Here is a 20,953-nt window from a genome sequence, read left to right on the forward strand (position 1 = left end):
CAGGGAGGCCATAGTGCCCAGATGGTATGGCGGTGTTTAAAAAAACTGGCGGTATCAAAACCAGTATGACTTAAATATCACAGATTACTGGTATATTGCCAAGCTCTAGTGGCTACTTCTATTGCACAGGTGTTTTTAAAACAGTTTTTGATGCATAGTGCTGTGTAACGGGTTGAACATAGCTAACAACGAAGCGTAATGGATACTTCACTTTTCAGACGATAATTTATATAACTGGGGCACACGGCACCAATCTTTTCTTTTCTTTTTGGGGGGGGGAAGGGAAGACAGCAAAGCTGATTATGCCCAAACAATTATAAGTGCTGTTCAATCAAGTTTGAAAATGTAGCTAAAGTGTTCAGTTCGATTAGTTGCGGTGGCAGTGAATTCCATTCCCGAATGGTCCTTGGAAAGTAACTTGTCATGTACGTAGGTGGTGGTGTTTGTCGGCATGCGTGGGTTGCAGAGATGCTTTTCGAACAGTTCTTGATTCGTACTGCTGTGTAATGGATTGAACATAGCTGACAAAGAAGCGTAATGGATACTTCACTTTTCAGACAATATAGCTGGGGCGCGTGGTGCCATTTCAAATGTGGTATGTGTGGGTTCACTAATCATAATAATATTATTTACAAAAAAGTTAACAAACAAGTATTTCTGGAATTTTCAACTAGAGTAGGGACCATAGCACATCGATAAAAAGTACTGAAACAAATTGGAGTAGTGCACGATATTAAATCAAATATGAATTAACATCACGTGACGCGAGTGTGGCTAGGGTCTTCCTCTTCTTCCCTTGACGAGTTTAAGACCCGAGAACTGCGTCTTTTTGTGTTTATTTTGTGTTACTCTACCCGTCCCAGTCGAATTATCGACTGGGATAGTCGCCAGCCTCGCCAGAAGACATTTTTAGACGTAAACTTTTGGAGTGGAAACTATGGCAACCCCTCGAAAACCCAAGAGGAAGCTCTCCGCCCAAAAGAAAATCTAAAAACGTCATGAACAGTGAAGCCGACTGCATAGTCTGCGAAGAAGCGATCTTGGAGCCTGGCGAAAATTCTGATGGTGATGAAGCCGTATTCTGTGAAGGTGACTGTCAAGGCTGGATCCACAGAAAATGCGCGGGCCTGACCCGTCCAGCATTTCTCAAACTAGGTGAGTCTGACTCTCAGTACTTATGCTCTCATTGTATGCTGGTTAACCAAAACAGTGAAATAAACAAATTAATGAATACCATTAAAGACCTAAACGCCAGCATAGTTTCACTTACAGAAACAATCACCCTACTACAGTCATCTGTCAACAACACAAATCAATCAGACCAGACAGCAGGCAACACATCGACATCTCTTAACATCCCATCAGAAGCCAGTGTCAATACTTCTACAAATATAACCAATACCAAAGCCAGAAATACTGACAGAAACCACAACATTGTCATCTATGGTATCCAGGAGTGCCCTCCAAATATGCCAAGAGTCGCCAGATCTAAACTTGACTTGGAGAAAGTTCTCCCGATCCTTAACACCATCGACACTAGTATTGGTGATACTTCAATTAATGACATTCACCGTTTGGGAAAATTCTCAGCTGATAACAATCGTCCAAGACCAATACTAGTTAAATTTCTCCGTACACTTGATGCCAGCACTGTCTTATTCAACAGAAGCAAAACCAAAAAACCTATCCTGATTAAACCTGACATGACACCTGAAGAGAGAAAGATAGAATCAATCCTTCTTCATGAACGTTGGAACCTTATTCAACAAGGAATAGACCGTAAGGCTATAAAACTTTGCAACGGTCAGATTCTTATCAACAACAGACTTCATGGCATAGTTACAGACTTCAAATTTGTTAATTGCTCCAGTGGTTCATCTACTACAAGCTCTACATCTGCTAGTATTGCACCCGACTCTGTCCCTAATCAACAACCCTCTGTTCCTAATCAAAATCAATGACTACCTAATTGTTTCTACATAAACACTAGAAGTATTGTTAATAAGTTAACACAATTCCAATCCTTAGTTTACTCTCATGAATATGACTTAATTGGTTGTTATTACAGAAACCTGGTTAACCAGCAATGTATTTAACAATGAAATTCTACCAAATCAATACATTATCTATCGCAATGATCGTAGGTCTAGAGGTGGAGGGGTCCTAATTGCCGTTCGAACTCATATCATCAGTAAACTCTTACCCTCCCCCACCAATCTTGAGATGTTGACTGTTGAACTAAAGCTACCCAAACGCCTAATCTTATGTGTGGTATACCTTCCTCCTGATCCAACATCATCTCAAATTCGATCCTTATCAGATCACATATCACAGTTCCAGCAGTCACACAGTGTTGTTCTTCTAGGTGATTTTAATCTACCACATATAAACTGGGAAACAATGTGCGGTAATTGTCAAGCCTCTGAAGACTTATGCAACATGACCTTTGAATTGAATCTTGTCCAACTTATAACCTACCCAACACACATTCATGGCAACATACTTGACCTCATTCTTACCAATGACGAAGACCTCATCACAAATGTCTCAGTTAATTCTCCAGAATGTTCTCAGATTTCATCTGACCATTTCCCAATTTCCTTCAGTATTAACCAAAACTGTCTACCACTTCACAATACTACTACATTACAAGCTTATGATTATTCAAAAGCTGACTTTACGAGTATGAATGACTTTATTTTAAATTCTAACATTGCTGACTGCTTAACCTGTGATGATGTTGAAAGCACTTGGTCTACCATCAAATCGGTCATCTCAGAAGCAATGTCCTTGTTTATACCCAAGTTTCAGTTGCGATCTAATCAGTATCCAAAGTGGTTTAGTCGTGATATAAGGCATCAGTTGAAGTGCCTTCACACTCTCAGAAGAACTCATAAACGTTCACCCACTCCCCATAATACTGCTAAACTTCGTCTAGCTGATGAACATTTTCAACAAAGTGTAGCTTTGGCCAAATCTAATTATGAGTCTTCCCTCATAAACAGTTATGCCGAATCCTCTAATCCTGCTATCTATCACTATATTAGAAGTTATACTAAATCTGGCACAATACCACCTACTGTACATCTCGATGACACTACAGCTTCAAGTGATGCTTCCCGAGCTAGTCTGTTCAATCGATACTTCCACTCAGTTTTTACAGCTCCAACATCTTCTGAACAAACCATTCCATCACTCCATCCAGATCAAATAAATTCTCTAACATTCACTGAGGATGAAGTATACTATGTTCTGTGCCAACTTGACCCTAACAAAGCTACTGGTATCGACAAAATTAGTCCCAAGGTCCTCAAAAACTGTGCTTTCTCACTAACCCGTCCATTATGCCATCTTTTTAATCTCAGTCTGTCAACTGGGTCAATTCCTGAGGAGTGGAAGATTCATTTAATTGTACCTGTATACAAATCAGAAGATAGATCTTCAGTAAAGAACTATCGTCCGATCTCCCTCCTCAGCAACACGTCTAAAGTCCTTGAAACTCTAGTTTATAACAACATAATCAATCACACACTCAGCCATATCACAAATTGTCAATTTGGGTTCCTTCCTGGTAGATCAACTACCCAACAACTGTTGCTATACTTGAACAGCATTCATCAAGTCACCACTCAAGGCCATCAAATAGACTCTATTTATTTGGATTTTCGCAAGGCCTTCGACAGTGTTCCACATATGAAACTGCTAAATAAATTGAAGTCTTGTGGAATCTCCGGTAATCTCCATAAGTGGTTCAGCAGTTATCTACATAATCGTCTACAATGTGTAAGAATCTGTAATTCCATTTCCAACTTACTTCCCGTCCTGTCTGGGGTGCCTCAAGGTAGCACCCTTGGCCCACTGCTCTTCCTGCTATACATCAATGACCTACCATCTGTCATAAAATTCTCAAGTATATTCCAGTTTGCTGATGATACCAAACTATCTAAAAGTATTGCTGTTTCTTCTGACCAACTGTGCTTACAAGAAGATCTCAACCATTTATTCACCTGGAGTGTTAACAATGATTTTAGATTCAGTTTACCCAAATGCATCCACCTGAGTTTCAACAGTAAATTCACTACCACATATTCTATTGATGGCTGCCCACTCCCACAGCTTCTTTCTCATCGTGACTTAGGTTTGCAGCTTTCATCAGATATGTCCTGGTTCAAGCACTATCAAATCATAACTGCTAAAGCCTATAAATATTTAGGACTGCTGAGGCGTGTCTTCCATAGCTGCCATTCTATCAGAGCCAGAAAACTTCTCTATTTAACTCTAGTGAGATCTCAGTTAACTTATTGCTCACAATTGTGGAATCCTTATATGATCAAAGATACCACTATTCTTGAAAAAGTACAAAGACGAGCCACCAAGTTCATTCTAGCTGATTATGTCAGTGACTATAAAACACGCTTACTCCGGTTAGGTATCTTACCTCTAATGTATATGCTCGATCTCTATGATATTATGTTCCTTGTCAAAGCTTTACAACAGCCATCTTCTCAATTTAACATATACAACTACATATCATTTAGCTCTTCCAACACCAGGTCTTCGTCTACCAACAAACTAAATCATGTCCGCACTAATAGTAACTATGCCAGAAACTTTTACTTTAATAGAATTCCCAGGATATGGAACCAATTACCTTGCATTGACATCAACCAGTCCCTACCAGTCATCAAAGCCACTATTCAGAACTATTTATGGCAACACTTCACCACAAATTTCTCTCCTGACAATCCCTGCACCTATCATTACTGCTGTAGATGCAGCAAGTGCTATGATTCTGGACTGACAATTAACTTTACTACATAAGTTTAATCAACTCCCGGCTGCCAGCACAGGTTGCTGGCAGACCATCAATGCAACTTTTTCTTCATCTATACCCACCTACACATGTATAATTGTAATTGTATGTTGCATTGTAAAGCATTAATAACAAATAACAATAACAAAGTAAAACAATAAGAAGTGTTATATCTCTACTGTGCATTTCCGTTATGGTATCTTGGAGCACAGTAGGGATATAACACTTCTTATTGTTGTACTGTGATTTAATATTGTACACTACTCCAACTTGTTTCAGTAATTTTTATTGATGTGCTATGGTCCCTACTCTAGTTGAAAATTCCAATTTTTTTGAAATACTTGTATACTTGGCTTAAGGGCAGCAACTTTTGCAGTGATACCTTGACTGTCTGCTCAGCTGGCCTCTTCACTAAGAGAACATTGTATCAAGACTCACGGTAGTAAGTCGCGCGGCCAAGAAACTACAAAGCGCACGCCCAATTAAAAGACGCGCGGCCACTACTGTGAGTTATTTACGTGTAGGGCCGGTTTCGCAATATTAGTCCTAAATCAAGACAAACGATAGTGTGTCGTGCGGCCCAAGAAGCCGGCGTGCCACACCGTGAGTATATTGACAGGGAGAACGAAAACGTCATTTTCACACCTTTGTATCTCGGTGATCATGTATCTGATTGGAACCAAATTTGCTACACAGTTGCCCGCCAGCCAAGGGAGTCTACATTCCAAATTTGAAGGAAATCGCTCCAGCTATTTCCGAGATACGAGCTGCCAAAGTTTCGTTTTTTTTCTTCCTTTTTTTTTTTCTTCTTCTTCGTCTTTTCGCACACTTGCAAAAATTGCTATAACAAGCAAACGCGTACTCCGATCGCCTTGAAATTTGGCACACAGAAAGGGAGTCCAAAGGCGAATCCTAGCATCAACTTTGGTACAAATCCGATGAATGGTTCAGGAGTTATGACCGATTATTCGCGTAAAACAAGATCGATTTGTTGTCACGCCTACAGGGTAAACCGCTTCATGGAATGAGTTGAAAATTGCTATGTAGATGGAGTAACCATCGTAGGAGTGCCTTTTGGTGGTTTGAAAGGAATCGAGATAAAGACCACGGAGATATAACACAAAACCCAACCTGTGTCACAATTACGCGATCGATTTTTATGAATAAAAAAGTATTAGTTTTCACGCCTACTAGGCAAACGGCTTAGAGCAATGAGCTGAAAATCGGTGTATAGCTGGAATAATCTTCATAGAAAGTCCTTGCAGTAGTACAGAAGAATCGGATTACAAACCACTAAGTTATGATTCGAAAGCCAACTCCGTGTAGCAAATGCGAGATTGAGATACTCTAATAGAACAGTCACCCTAATAGAGCATTCGGCTAATTTATTTACTCCATTATAGAATTTTATTACATCACAAGTTATTCTGTAGGGAGTTCAGCTGCAAACAGTTAATCTTATAGACAGTTCAGCAAGAAGACAGTCACCATGTGGAGAGTTAAGCAAATATACCACTATAGAGATTCAGAACATTACAAGTCACACTGAAGAAAGTTCAGCTATAAACAAGTCATGCACTGTGTAGAAAATTCAGCTACAATTAAGTCACTCTCTAGAGAATTTAGTTACACAGAATTCAGCTACACACAGTCACTGTGGAGAGAGTTCAGCTACAAACAAATTACCCTTTAGAGTGATCAGCTACAAACAAAACACTTTGCAGGGTGTTCAACTGCAACACTACCTTTAGAGCGATCAGCAATGAACAAATCAACACAAATCTACCTGTAGAGAGATCAGCTAGAAACAAATCACCCTGAAGAGAGTTCAGCTACAAAAAATCACCCTGTGGAGACATCAGCTAGAAACTAGACACAATGTAAGGAGTTCAACTACAAGCAATCACCCTGTAGAGAGTTCAGCTAAAACAAATCAACCTGCAGAGAGATCAGCTACAAACAAATCACCTTATAGAGAGTTCAGCTACAAACAGATTACCTGTAGAGAGATCGGCTACAAACAAATCAACCTGCAGAGAGATCAGCTATATACACACAAATCAACTTGTAGAGAGATCAGCTACAAACAAATCACCCTGTAGAGAGATCAGCTAGAAACTACACACAATGTAAGGAGTTCAGCTACAAACAAATCACCCTGTAGAGAGATCAGCTACAAACTAGACACAAAGTAAGGAGTTCAGCTACAAGCAAATTACCCTGTAGAGAGTTCATCTACAAACAAATCAACCTGTAGAGCAATCAGCTAGAAACAAATCACCCTGAAGAGAGATCAGCTACAAAAAATCACCCTGTAGAGAGATCAGCTAGAAACAAATCACCCTGAAGAGAGGTCAGCTACAAAAAAAATCACCCTGTAGAGAGATCAGCTACAAACAAATTGCCCTGTAGAGAGATCGGCTACAAACAAATCAACCTGCAGAGAGATCAGCTACACACAAATCAACTTGTAGAGAGTTCAGCAACAAACAAATTACCCTGTAGAGAGATCGGCTACAAACAAATCAGCCTGTAGAGAGTTTTGCTAAAACAAATCAACCTGCAGAGAGATCAACTACAAACAAATCACCTTATAGAGAGTTCAGCTACAAACAAATTACCCTATAGAGAGATCGGCTAAAAACAAATCAACCTGCAGAGAGATCAGCTACACACAAATCAACTTGTAGAGAGATCAATTACAAACATATCACCCTGTAGAGAGATCAGCTAGAAACTACACACAATGTAAGGAGTTCAGCTACAAATAAATCACCTTATAGAGAGTTCAGCTACAAACAAATCACTCTGTAGAGAGATCAGCTAGAAACTGGACACAATGTAAGGAGTTCAGCTACAAGCAAATCACCCTTTAGTGAGTTCAGCTACAAACAAATCAACCTCAGTGAGATCACCTACAAAAAAGCACCTTGTACAGAGTTCAACTACAAACAAATTACCCTGTAGAGAGATCGGCTACAAACAAATCAACCAGTAGAAAGATCAGCTACACACAAATCAACTTGTAGAGAGATCAGCTACAAACAAATCACCCTGTAGAGAGATCAGCTAGAAACTAGTCACAATGTAAGGAGTTCAGCTACAAGTAAATCACCCTGTAGAGAGTTCAGCTAAAACAAATCAACCTGCAGAGAGATCAGCTACAAATAAATCACTTTATAGACAGTTCAGCTACAAACAAATTACCTTGTAGAGAGATCGGCTGCAAATTAATCAATCTGCAGAGAGATCAGCTACACACAAATCAACTTGTAGAGAGATCAGCTACAAACAAATCACCCTGTAGAGAGATCAGCTAGAAACTAGATACAATGCAGGGAGTTCAGCTACAAGCAAAATCACCCTTTAGTGAGTTCAGCTACAAACAAATCAACCTGCAGTGAGATCACCCACAAAAACGCACTTGTACAGAGTTCAGTTACAAACAAATCACCCTGTAGAGAGATCAGGTAGAAGAATTCACCTTGTAGAGAGTTCATTTACAAAGAAACCATCATATAGAGAGTTCAGCTACAAAGAAATTATCCCGTAGAGAGTTCAGCTAGAAGAAGTCACCTTGTAAAGAGTTTAGCTACAAAGAAACCATCATGTACAGAGTTCAGCTACAAAGAAACCACCTGTACAGAATTCAACTACAAACAAATCACCCTGTATAGAGATCAGCTAGAAGAAGTTACCTTGTAGATAGTTCAGCTACAACAATTCACCCTGTAGAAAGATCAGCTAGAAGAAGTCACCTTGTAGAGTGTTCAGTTACAAAGAAACCATCATGTAGAGAGTTCAGCTGCAAACAAATCACTCTGTAGAGAGTTAAGCTACAAAGAAACCACCATGTAGAGAGTTCAGCCTCATACAAACCACCTTGTAGAGAATTCAACTACAACAAATCACCCTGTAGAGAAGAAGTTACCTTGTAGAGAGTTCAGCTACAAAGAAACCACCATGTAGAGAGTTTAGCTGCAAACAATTCACCTGTAGAGAGTTCAGCTAGAAACAAATTACCCCGTAGAGAGATCAACTGGACGAAGTCACCTTGTAGAGAGTTCAGCTACAAAGAAACCATCATGTAGAGAGTTCAGCTACAAAAAATCACCCTGTAGAGAGTTCAGCTAGACGAAGTCACCTTATAGAGAGTTCAGCTACAAAGAAACCATCATGTAGAGAGTTCGGCTATAAAGACACCACCATGTAGAGAGTTTAGCTGCAAACAAATCACTTGTTACAGAGAGTTCAGCTACAAAGAAACCATCCTGTATATAGTTCAGCTACATTTCAAGTCACCCAGTAGAGAGATCAGCTGCAAAAAAAATCCTGTGGGGAATAATGAGCATGTAATAAATATATGTATATAATTTGTATAATTACTAATAAAATCAAAAATAATTGAAGTACTAAAATTCTTCTTTAAGTTCTTTTCTTCTTCCTGTGGTAAAGAAAAAAACACATGGGTTAAAAAAGCCCCCCAAAGCCAGCCATAGGCTGGCTTTGCAGTATACAAATACAAAAAGAAGTGATATCTAATCAAAAACAGCCAAGCTGTAAAAAAAGGTGCGGCCCCCATAAAGGCCATGGTGAAAAAAGATGTGAAATCCAAGGTGGCGGCCAAGAAATGGCTGTGATGGTAGGTTAATGGTTACATTTTAATAACGGCAATTCAGGTGAATTTTGTGCCGCTTGGTCTTGGCACCAAATTCACCTGAATTGTTGTTATTAAAATGTAACCATTAACCTACCATCACAGCCATTTCTTGGCCGCCACCTTGGATTTCACATCTTTTTTCACCATGGCCTTTATGGGGGCCGCACCTTTTTTTTACAGCTTGGCTGTTTTTGATTAGATTAATATTACGCAACATCTCTCAATAGATTTGTATTGGGTTACGTGATAAAATATCTTTAGGAGTCGTTATCATCATCATCCGGGGGGTCCGCCACTTTCTCGAAGGGCGTACTGTACGAGATTTCGAAATCACAGTGATTTCTCTGAAATCAATGATTTCATTAGTGATTTCATGATTTCAATTGTGATTTCGTGATTTCAATTTTGATTTCATGATTTCACCATTGTTGACTCTCATGGAGCTAGAACAGGTCCAGAAGCTTCGTCATCAGTAAACTGGATGGTAAAAGTTATATCTTCACTAGAGCAAAGATGCTGGGGCCAAAGCCGTCTGGCTGAGATGATTCCAGGCACCAGTAGCGGTGATGGTTTGTGGTTGTGGTCGTACGGTAGTGCTGATGATTAACAGGCAAGCTAACAGTGTAAAGAGGCTGTCTAAAAATGAATAGAAGCCGTCTCAGAACTTCGTGCATAAGTTATATTCTAACAAGGGTAAAAAAATAATAGGCGTGGATCAAGGAATGCCGCACTGGCCTAGTTATAGCTAGCCGCCGGCATTTTTACGAGGCAATCCACGACTTATCTGCAGCCTATCAATACCATTATCCTCTTAGCCACACAATGTTCAACTAGACACCACTACCCTTACCACTTCATCCAGGTACTTAGCTACATGAACCGGCATTCCTTCTTTCCAAGAGTTGTCCGGGATCGACTGGAATAATTTGCCAACTTCAGTGATTGAGTCAGAAAGCATGCATTATCAAAAAGCTACTACATACTTGTGCTGTAAAGTAAAAATGGTATAGGCAATGTTAGGCATTGTCGAGTATCGTCTTTACCGGTAGATATAATAAAGCAGTACTGTTGTTATCTCGTATATTTTTTCCTTGGAGCATTACTCACGTCCCCTTGGCACATCGGCATGCCCAGCAATAATAATAATAAAAGTAGCTGATGGTGATACATGTGATTAATTAAGTATATTGGAATTGGTTACTATTACATGGTTGCGTGTCATCAGTGGGTCCACATGATTTCAGTTACACTTTTATCACTGAGTTATGATGAATTTAAAACAGTATCTTTGGTAGGAGATAGACTTGGACTCAATCAGTAATGATTAGGTAATGAAAAAGGTGTAAAATTATTTACAAAAATAGATCACAAACAAATACACAGAAAAGTTAAGCACAAAAGAATACAAAGACTAGCAAATTACAAACTACCACACTAATTACACTGAATAAACTAAACTACTTACAAGCTACACCTACTTAACTACATTATAAAACCTAAACGAAATCTATAATGTCCTCCGAGCAAAGAGCATAGTGTCTGAGGACCATTTTGGCATTGTATTTCCATAAAGTCACTGATTAGGTAATTGTTCTCCGTAAAATTTGTGTGCTATACACTGTTAGCTCCAATGCATCCTGCATTATCAGTTCTTCAAATAATATAATGCAAACCAGTATGATGCATTGCCAGCAATGAACACACCTGCAAAATTTAGCAGAACTTATAAACCTTATCTGATCAATATGTGATGTATTTAATCTGCATGAAGTTGACTTAGCTATATGCAGAAAGATAGCTACTTGTATGTATTACCTACCAGTTTTATAATACACAATAGATTAAATCACACCTGAAAGTTGACATAAACAATATCTCTGCTAACATCAGTAACGTGCACATCCCTTCCTTCACAATGGTATTGAAAACTGGAATGGCTCTCTGTTAACAACCCTGATCTCATTTCATATTGACTAACAACCACAGTGGCAGGAAACACCTAAGTACACAGTCAACTGATCTGGATACATCCATGGTCTTCATTGTGTATGCCAGGATTGTTTTATATGAAATGTTTGCTTGCGAGTTATGTAAAGATGTTTAGTGGGTCAGCTGAACAAGCAGAATCATATTATGTGAGCTAATCTTTGAAAAGTTACACCTAGTAGCTAGTTACTAACCAGTACTGACATACATATTTTCTAGACAAGCTGCATAATTATTTGTCCTGAAGCTAATGCTGGGAACTACTTTCTTTGCAGAAGTGTGCTTATAGTTTGCAGCCCTTCTACATGGTTTACTCGTTTCATCATTAACCCATGCAGCCACTATGATGTACCGTCACTTGTGGCGGCGAGTAGAACCTAAATTGCTAGTTAAAACTGAATAAGATTCCGAGATGGATTCTCAGATCACTCGTGTGGCTCCAGCATAGATTTTGCGCCTCTAAAATCTATGGCTCCAGTGATGGAAGCTTTTGACCATTAGTGGACTCAGCATGGGCTGTAAAATTCTAGAGATTGGCAGCCGAACCAGTGCCAGATCAAGTGATTCGGGCATTAAATCACTTCTGTTATGTTCCAATTAATAATATCGCGTAATTCAATGCGTCCGTAATTTACGGAAATATACGGAGTTTTACGATTTTCGTTTTCAAAAAGTGTGATTTCTGATTTCTTTTGAGTGTGTGATTTCATGATTTCAAATGTGATTTCTGACGAAGCGTACGAGATTTCAAGAGTGTCGGACCCCTCGTCATCATCATAGTTTTCTTGCGACCTCGCTAAAATAAAAAAGTTACCATCGCAAAATAAAAAAAATAGGCGTATTTCACTTTATTTCTCTACGTTATGTTACAACTACTGGGTTACCATTATTCCACGGAACGGCACGGAACGGAATGGCATATTCCGTGGCATTATTCTCCGGAACGGAACGCCTATAGTGCCTAGATATATCCTCTAAATCACTTTCAAACACTATACTATGTTACTTTTGTGACAAACAAAACGAGCCTGTTGTTTCTTGTAGCCGATAACTAGCCTTTCGGCTATAATTATGCCTCGAAATATGCTAATGTGGGATTTTATCACGTTACCTGCAGCTGTCATCAGGTGGGAACACGAGGGAACCGAGGAGGGAACACAAGATGAAGAAGATGAGTTGGTGATGAATGCAAAGAAGTCATTTTGTGGTGAATTCAGTCGTTATAGAAACGGTGCTTATAGCAGGAAGAACCAGAATGGAAGGAAATTCCGACGGCAGAACCAGAGTGGAAAACAACCTGGACGGCAGAACCAGTGTGGTAGACCAGAGCTAAGAAGGACTGAGAATTACATTTTAGGTACTATAGCAGATCTCCGTCATTTTGATGAGAGATTCAGAGTTTTATAAACAAAGGCCACTCAGTTGAAAACTGAACTTTTGGCTTGATTTATGAAAGAGAAATTTAGTACTGTTGTATGTTGCAATAAGTATGGCCCTAACACAGAATTTGAAAACTTACGTGAGTGGACAAGAATCTTTTGGGTATCAGTAAAAGTGGTGAGTGTGTGTTTGTTTGACATGTTGTCTCTCAACGGAACAGCCTGACTGTTCCAAACCTAGCTACAATTTTATAATCTTCTTAAATGCAACAACTTTGTAAAGATCAGGCTTTACAGGTTCCTTGAGCCTCCTTACTTGTAAACCTAATACTAATACTAACTTTAGAATGGATTTACCATCAATTGAGTAAAATGAACACTAGTGGTGATAATTTTAGTGGCTGAAAGTTAAAATTTTATCAAATCTCTTTCGTGCTGCATGGGTTTGCTAAGCCTGTGGTGGAGTTACTGAAGTGTTGGTAGCCTGTAGTTGTTTACTAGATAGGAAAAAAATGGCAAGGCCAACAAAAAATGTCATTGCTTACTTTCTGGACAAGAATAGCATTGATAGTAGCTTTTTGATGCACTGCAGTATCACATTGTGGTGGTGATACACGAACATTTAATGGTAGTACCCATTTTGCCACTTTCTCTCGCAATACTTTTCTTTGACTGCTTGGTTCACACCAATGAAATTATATAGAACATGCTGACCAGGTTTCTACTCTATTTAGAGATCATTTTAATATGGGCTCTGCTACAACAATTAACCGTACATTTTTATGTTTTAACGGGAAAAATGATTAATATTTCCTTACTTGTTTTGTAGTTAATATCATTATGTTAACAGTTATTATGTTTGCTCCAACATGCAGATCATCTAGTGTGCAGTGAGGAAGGCTCATCACATAGTGGATCACTCCTTTTGGACAGCTCTCCATCGAGTCAACCTGTCAATGAAGCTTCTAAAAACTTGTTCAAAAGTATACGACTCAGTGAAAAGAAGCAGCATCCTCCTGCAAAATAAAAGACTGCTGATACATACAGAGAATCGTCCAAAAATGAAGACACCCATCCCTGGATTGATGAATTACACTTCATGGATGGGGACAAAGCTGTGGTATTGTCGGGTGATTGGATTAATGTTGCAATTTATCAATGCTAACCAATATAATATTGAACAAGTAGTTCAATCAAAATTTCAAGATGTTGGCTATTGAGTTATTTGATTGTTGAAAGTGCTTTCACTCAAGTTATACATGACAGTATCAGAGATCACTGGGTGACAATTAGTAACTCAACCAGAAAGATGTGTTGGTTTTTGATAGTATGTTTTCTTGTGACAACTAATGCAAATGGCCTGTTTACTGTGCACCAGCAAATCAGAATTTACCCTGAACTTTGTAGATGTTCATAAACAAACTGGAAGTAATGATTGTGGTTTGTTCAGCATTGCATATGCAGTGCTCCGGTGTTTAGGTGAAAACTCTGGCACATTAGTATTTGACTACCCTAAGATGTGTAGCCATCTCTCATCTTGTATTGAACAACAATGTTTTTCTATGTTACCAATCAGAGGCAAAAGAAGATAAATCTGAAAGTTATATAAACTGAATAAGCGAAGGCTTATATAATGCCACGTCAACCTCCAATGACATGCTGTTTGGAGTGTTCAGAATGGTACCATGGGGATGTATGCATTTCTCCAGTTTCGGTTGAAGCACCTTAGACAAGAATGTACACTGGAGTTGTCAAAGCTGTGTTGAAACTAGTTAGTGTTTAGTAATTGTTACCTTGTAGTCTATCGTTGTATCATTTATTTGCTGTACTGCTTTTAATTTAATTGTGTTAATTTACTGTATATGCTATTACTTTGTCACTTATTTTACTCGATAATGTTGGTGTTATTAACATAGTTGTATTCAATTTTTGCTGTTAACTGGTGTATTCTTAAGAATTTTTTTCACTGTGGCATCAATCTATGTAGCAAGGTTAAATTAGACATCGGTTGCTGTATAGCTACGTACATAGTGGAGACTGAGGGACAACTAAGTTTATTAGTACCTAGACATAGCGGCTACTAGTTTTTATGTTATAGCTTAGACCTGATAGCTATAGATTTAGAGCTGAATGTAGTCTATAGAACTTCCCTTATAGATCTAGCCGTTCCCGGCCAGGATGCCCATGGCCACCAAGTAGCTAATACTATAGTTGATGGGCTGGGGGACACGTGTGTCTGCTCTGTTCCGTTCCGGAGAATAATGCCACGGAATATGCCATTCCGTTCCGTGCAATAATGGTAACCCAACTACTGTCCCAGTCAACCAATCAACATAGCCGTGTTTGTATAGTCCATCTAGCACTGACATTATCCAATCCTGGTTTGCCTATACGCGTATTTTCTTAAATCAACCTCTAATCCCTACAATAACTTTTAAAGACACGACGTGGACACAAACTCTAATGCCTGATAAACAAGTTGTGACAGCGTGCTGAACCGTAAGTTCCCTAGGGATGGCGTTTTAAGCAGAAATCTTTTAAATTCCATTTAGTACCACACCCCATGCGAGCGTTTATAAATCGAAGTGTATATTTAGCCGGTAGTACCGGCCGGGTTTGCAAACACTAACGGCTATTGTGCCGGCACTAGTAGGTTGCCCCGAGCATTCAACTTTAGGGCACGCGTCTAGTAGGTTGCCCCGAGCATTCAACTTTAGGGGATGCGAAAGTAGTTCCTTAGCGTTAGGGGTAGGCTAGGGTTCAGCTTTGGTTTCTTCTTCACTCTTGTTATATATAGAAGTCACTTCAGTCGGATGTTTATAACGTAGAAACTAAATAACATGACTAGCTGCAGCACCGGTGGTATAATCGTTACAAACATTGATTATGAGTACGGATGCCCGGGTTCGACCCCTCGCTTAGACAACTTTTTTTTTTTCGCTTTCTTAGGTTTTTTGTACAAGTTTTTTTTTTAATGCACGTAACATTCTAAGTATTATACCCTCCACTGCCGGCAAAATAGCCGGCAAAACAGTGTAACCGGTACCGGCTCTATATAACCTACCTTTATAAATCGCCAGTTGTCTTAGGTTAGAAGAACGAAATCACTAGCGAAGGTGCTTTAAGCATACTCTTCAATTCTCTGTTTACATGTAATTTTTAATAGATTAACCACAAAGGCCGATAAGGTGAATAAAAAAGGAAAATAAATAAAAAAAAGGTAACAAGCCTTTAGAGGTTACCACCTCTATGTAGTGTGTACCGTGTAGCTTGTGTTGTGGCTTTCATTAAGTATTATGCACACACAAATGGTGCAACAAAGTTTTGTAATGGATTGCTCGAATGTGGTTGGTGGTGTTGTGGCTTGAATGTGGTTCGTGGTTTGCCAGTGACCATGTATGAGTTGGGGTTGGTCCACACAATATTCAAATTTTATGATGGCCATGATAATTTCTTGCCATATGGTAAACATACAACAATGTGTAACAACGTTAATTAACATCACATCAAGACTTGACTAAAAATAGTTCCGACAATAGTGATGATTTCTTGTATGTCAGCATGACGATACTGAGACCTGTAAAAGAATAAGCAGGAACTGAAGTTAACCTTAAATTAAACACTCATGCAACTGACCTGGAACATCGGTCACAATACCAAAAACACTTGTTTCGATATCTGATGACACAATCCAGCAGGCACTGAATTAAAAGAGAATGTACAAAAAATCAATATGCCGGGCTGTGTCAATAATAGCATGGATAATCAAAATGAACAAAAATTATATCCCAGGCTAAGTGAATGAATAACATAACTGTTGGGTAAGCATGTTAAACCAGAACATTAAGACTTTAGTCAAACCAGAACATTAGGACATTAGTCAAACAAAAGTACGCTATCACAACTTGGTCATAATACAATGTTTGTACCACTGGACTTCACACTGGTTGCCCAAAAATTGTGCCATTCCGGGACAACAGCATAATATTACGAAACAAATAGTTACTACAACACAGAAGGCTTACTGTTGCACTGTCTACACTGATATACCATAATTTAAAAACATAACAGGTGGGCATTAAATACAATACACTTAATATCTTGGTACTAGGAAAAAATCACTAACATCACAACATGTAAACTGACCTGGAAATTAACACCCTTGATGCCACTACAGTCTACACTGGATACTTGTTCGATCCCATCAACACTATGCCTGATACATCTGAGTAGACTGACCTGCAAATTCACATCACTAGTATACAGTGATAATTGATAACTACAAAAACAACAATTGCAATAATACAATTCTTCTGTACGTCAACTGACCTGAAATCATGACACTCAATACTGAGACCTGTAAAAGAATAAGCAGGCACTGAAGTCAACCTTAAATTAAACACACATGCAAACTGACCTGGAACATCGGTCGCAACACCAAAGACATCTGTTTCGATATCTGACGAAACAATCCAGCAGGCACTGAATTAAAAAGAGAATGTGCAAAAAATCAATATGCCAGGCTGTACCAATAAAGGATGAATAATCAAAATGAACTAAAAATATATATCCCATATGCAGGTTAAGTGAGTAACATAACTGTTGGGTAAGCATGTAAACCAGAACATTTGGTCATTAGTCAAACAAAAGTACGCTATCACAAACTAGTCACTGATAATTGATAACTACAAAAGAACAATTGCAATAATACAATTCCTCTGAATGTCAACTGACCTGAAATTCATGACACCTGTATCTTTGTTCCTGCATGGTCTCAACTTACATATGTACCATGATCACATTCAACTGCTAGTGGATAAACCAGTATGACCAGATGGCCTGCAAAAACCAACAAGCAGGTGTTAAATACAATACACATACCTAAAGCCTGGAATATGAAAAATATTATATAAGCATTATTCCACACTGATATAGTAATAGATTATAGGATGTTGTGGAACTTGCCTAAACGTGTAAACTTGAACATGAGGACAACTGCATAATCTGGACACTTGGAATTGTCCAATACCTGATGAACCGCAAGTAGGTACTAATGACATTCACTTCAACATTTTATTCCAGCTGGGTGAATCTCTTGTAACTGAGTAAAAAGGCGTTTATTTTCCACCTGCAACCAAAGTTCTACATTTCTGTGGTTGGGTGTACATAAACTGACCTGGAAAATCAGTATGCCATAGGGGTATGGAAATGGTTCCTTTCCTTCTGTTGTGACATTACTTACAGCTGACTGGTAAATGCTCATCGATGTCCCCATGGACCCCAACAATGAGTATACCAATTACTTCACAAGTTGGAATGAATTTCCTTTCAACATGTGGTGGAATGAATTTCCTTTCAACATCTGGTGGACAGGTCCAAAAACCCTATCGCACAAACACGGTGAATCAGTGTGTGGCGATGTGACACGTTGCACAAACTTCACTCCTCGTTTCGTTAGCATTCAAGACCGGCATATATCATAGAGTCCCTCAGTATTCTTGCCGGACTCTTACTTTTTCAAGCGTTGCTCAAGCGATGTAGTTTCTCACGAGGGGCTCGAGTTTCTCAGTAAAGTCGAGCCGATTAAAGTACGCCTCACCGGACCATCCAGTTACATTCTTAAACCATTCAATTTAAAACCACGTATCATGATAGTCTCGCGTGGCTAGACCGCTTTTTTCCGTATATTGGGTGGGGAAAAAAGGGTCTGGTGCAACTCCAATAGCTGTTTACTTCTGAGCCGTCCCCACATTCGGACGCTAATTGAATAACATTGGTCACAAAGGAGGTGCCATGACGTCAGTAAAACTATGAAGTAGTCCTACACTCCTGCTCCGGTTGTGAGTCTTGTTACACGATGAGGATTAACTTTCAAAAGAGACATCGGAGCAAATTAAGATTCGTTTAAAGGATAAACAGATCTCTAGTTAACTTACTGACGTCATGGCACCTCCTTTGTGACCAATGTTATTCAATTAGCGTCCCCGGAATGTGGGGATGGCTCAGAAGTAAACAGCTATTGGAGTTGCACCAGACCCTTTTTTCCCCACCCAATATACGGAAAAAAGCGGTCTGGCCACGCGAGACTAGTATCATGAGTGTCCGCTTAAGGTAATTAGGGACTTTCCACGAGATTTCCCCTAAATAGATCACGTGTTAGTTGTCAATCTGGTGGATTCTGGTGGTATACATGGTTCAACAATGCGGTAAGTGTAGTATAAGCTGTCAATGAATAATTGTTTGTGCACTGCTAAACTAAGTTATTTTTGTGTGATAAGCATGCTTGAGGAAGGGTCTGGGGGACGAGACTAATGTTTTGACAGCAGTTGATGGACAGCAGTTGATGATGGCCAGGCAAAGAACTGCGAGAAGAACTACTATGATAGTATGATAGTAGGGAAAAATTCCCACCCCTATAGCTCTGCCTAGGGGCATTAACTAGCATTATCCACAGCTACTGTATTATGTTGCTGATATGTACATTCAGGCCAAGAATAAAAGTGAAAGTGGTAGTAAGGCTCAATCCTATTATTCTGCTGAACAGGCAAGGGAGTCTGGGACTCAGGGGACATGTTCCCTCAGGAAAGTACAAGTACTACAACTTTTTTGTTTTAATTGCTTCATCAAGTATAAAAATTTCAGTCAAAAAGTGATGATCGAGCTCTGGTCTTATGCACTGGTTGGAGTGGTTGTATCGATACTGCACTGTGACATCCTTGAGGGGTTAGTGCTGGCATTGTCCATGGCAATACTATTCCATCTCCCCGAGTCTTGATGATTGAATCCTCCATTCCTTTCTCTGCTGCTCCAATCCTGAAGTTGTGACCACAGTCAAAGTGACGATCGAGGCTCTGGTCTTGCATCTATACTGTACTGCAACACCCTTGAGGGGTTAGTACCGGCATTGTCCATCGCAATACTGTTCCATCTCCCATATACAAGTCTTGATGGTTGAGTCCTCTATTCCTTTCTCTGCTGCTCTAATCCTGAACTTGTGACCAAAATATTAAAAAAATGGTTATAACATGATAAATGATTATGATGATAACAATTACAAATGTATTTATAGCTGTGTAGCAACTGTGAACTAATTAGGCACTTGCAATTTTAATTAGGTGTCTGAAATATTTAACATGTACGGATATGAGATATATTCATGACGTGCAGGCAGTAAAGATAAATTTACTCTAATAGAACAGTCATACTACACCGTAAATTCATACTTCTGAATTTACGGTGTTATGAAACAATCATTATTATGTATGGATTTTACTGACTCTCCAAGATAATATTTTGCATTAATGTTAATTGCTCATTTCCAAAAAATTACCTTTTAAACCAAATGTAGAGTCTATCACTGACAAAAATCAGTGATATCCACCCCAAAAACACCTTCGCTGTAAAAAAGGCGCGCCCAAGAAACTACAAGTACCTGGAACCCAATGTAAAAAAACAAAAAGAAAAATCAGCTTAGCTGAAGTGAAAAGTAACTGGTAACTTAAAGAGCTGATATCTGAAGCGGCCAAGAATACAATTACTAAAGTTTAATCCATGCAAGAACACCTTGGCTATAAAACAGGTGTATACATGAAAGTAACTGGCAACTGAAATGGCTGATATCTGAAGCGGCCAAGAATGAATGGTCATATACAACTAATTCAAAAATTTAACACTGAACCTTTATAATTCAGCTGTGTTCTATATTCACTCTTGCTGCATCGTAAAGTAATTTCTTTTAACTCTAATTGGCTGGTAATTTGGCCGCCTTTTTTTGCTCTATTATACTGACTATTAAAAAAGGCGGCCAAATTACCAGCCAATTAGAGTTAAAAGAAATTACTTTACGATGCAGCAAGAGTGAATATAGAACACAGCTGAATTATAAAGGTTCAGTGTTAAATTTTTGAATTAGTTGTATATGACCATTCATTCTTGGCCGCTTCAGATATCAGCCATTTCAGTTGCCAGTTACTTTCATGTATACACCTGTTTTATAGCCAAGGTGTTCTTGCATGGATTAAACTTTAGTAATTGTATTCTTGGCCGCTTCAGATATCAGCTCTTTAAGTTACCAGTTACTTTTCACTTCAGCTAAGCTGATTTTTCTGTTTGTTT

The 20,953-nt window shown here is 38.9% G+C and overlaps 1 protein-coding gene across 8 annotated transcripts; it reads right to left on the minus strand.

The window, feature by feature from the left end:
- Positions 1–16,263: 16,263 nt before the first annotated feature.
- On the minus strand, positions 16,264–18,484 carry LOC136260351 (uncharacterized). 8 transcript variants are annotated; one of them, XR_010703517.1, is made up of 8 exons: positions 18,015–18,484; positions 17,804–17,966; positions 17,573–17,677; positions 17,256–17,523; positions 17,168–17,195; positions 16,985–17,077; positions 16,475–16,539; positions 16,264–16,415 (listed from the first exon to the last, which is right to left on the minus strand). XR_010703517.1 is itself a non-coding variant. In XM_066054071.1 (7 exons), the coding sequence occupies exons 3-7, from the start codon at positions 17,581–17,583 to the stop codon at positions 16,340–16,342; spliced, it is 438 nt and encodes a 145-aa protein (XP_065910143.1). In that variant the 5' UTR covers positions 17,584–17,966; positions 18,015–18,222; positions 18,277–18,484; the 3' UTR covers positions 16,264–16,339. The 8 variants fall into 8 exon arrangements, 5 of the variants coding, with proteins under 5 accessions (XP_065910143.1, XP_065910123.1, XP_065910133.1 ...); XR_010703518.1 differs by having other exon boundaries at positions 16,985–17,117; XR_010703516.1 differs by having other exon boundaries at positions 17,256–17,320; positions 17,573–17,966.
- Positions 18,485–20,953: the final 2,469 nt, after the last annotated feature.

This window comes from Dysidea avara, chromosome 1 (assembly GCF_963678975.1).
Source record: "Dysidea avara chromosome 1, odDysAvar1.4, whole genome shotgun sequence".
NCBI classification, from domain to species: domain Eukaryota; kingdom Metazoa; phylum Porifera; class Demospongiae; order Dictyoceratida; family Dysideidae; genus Dysidea; species Dysidea avara.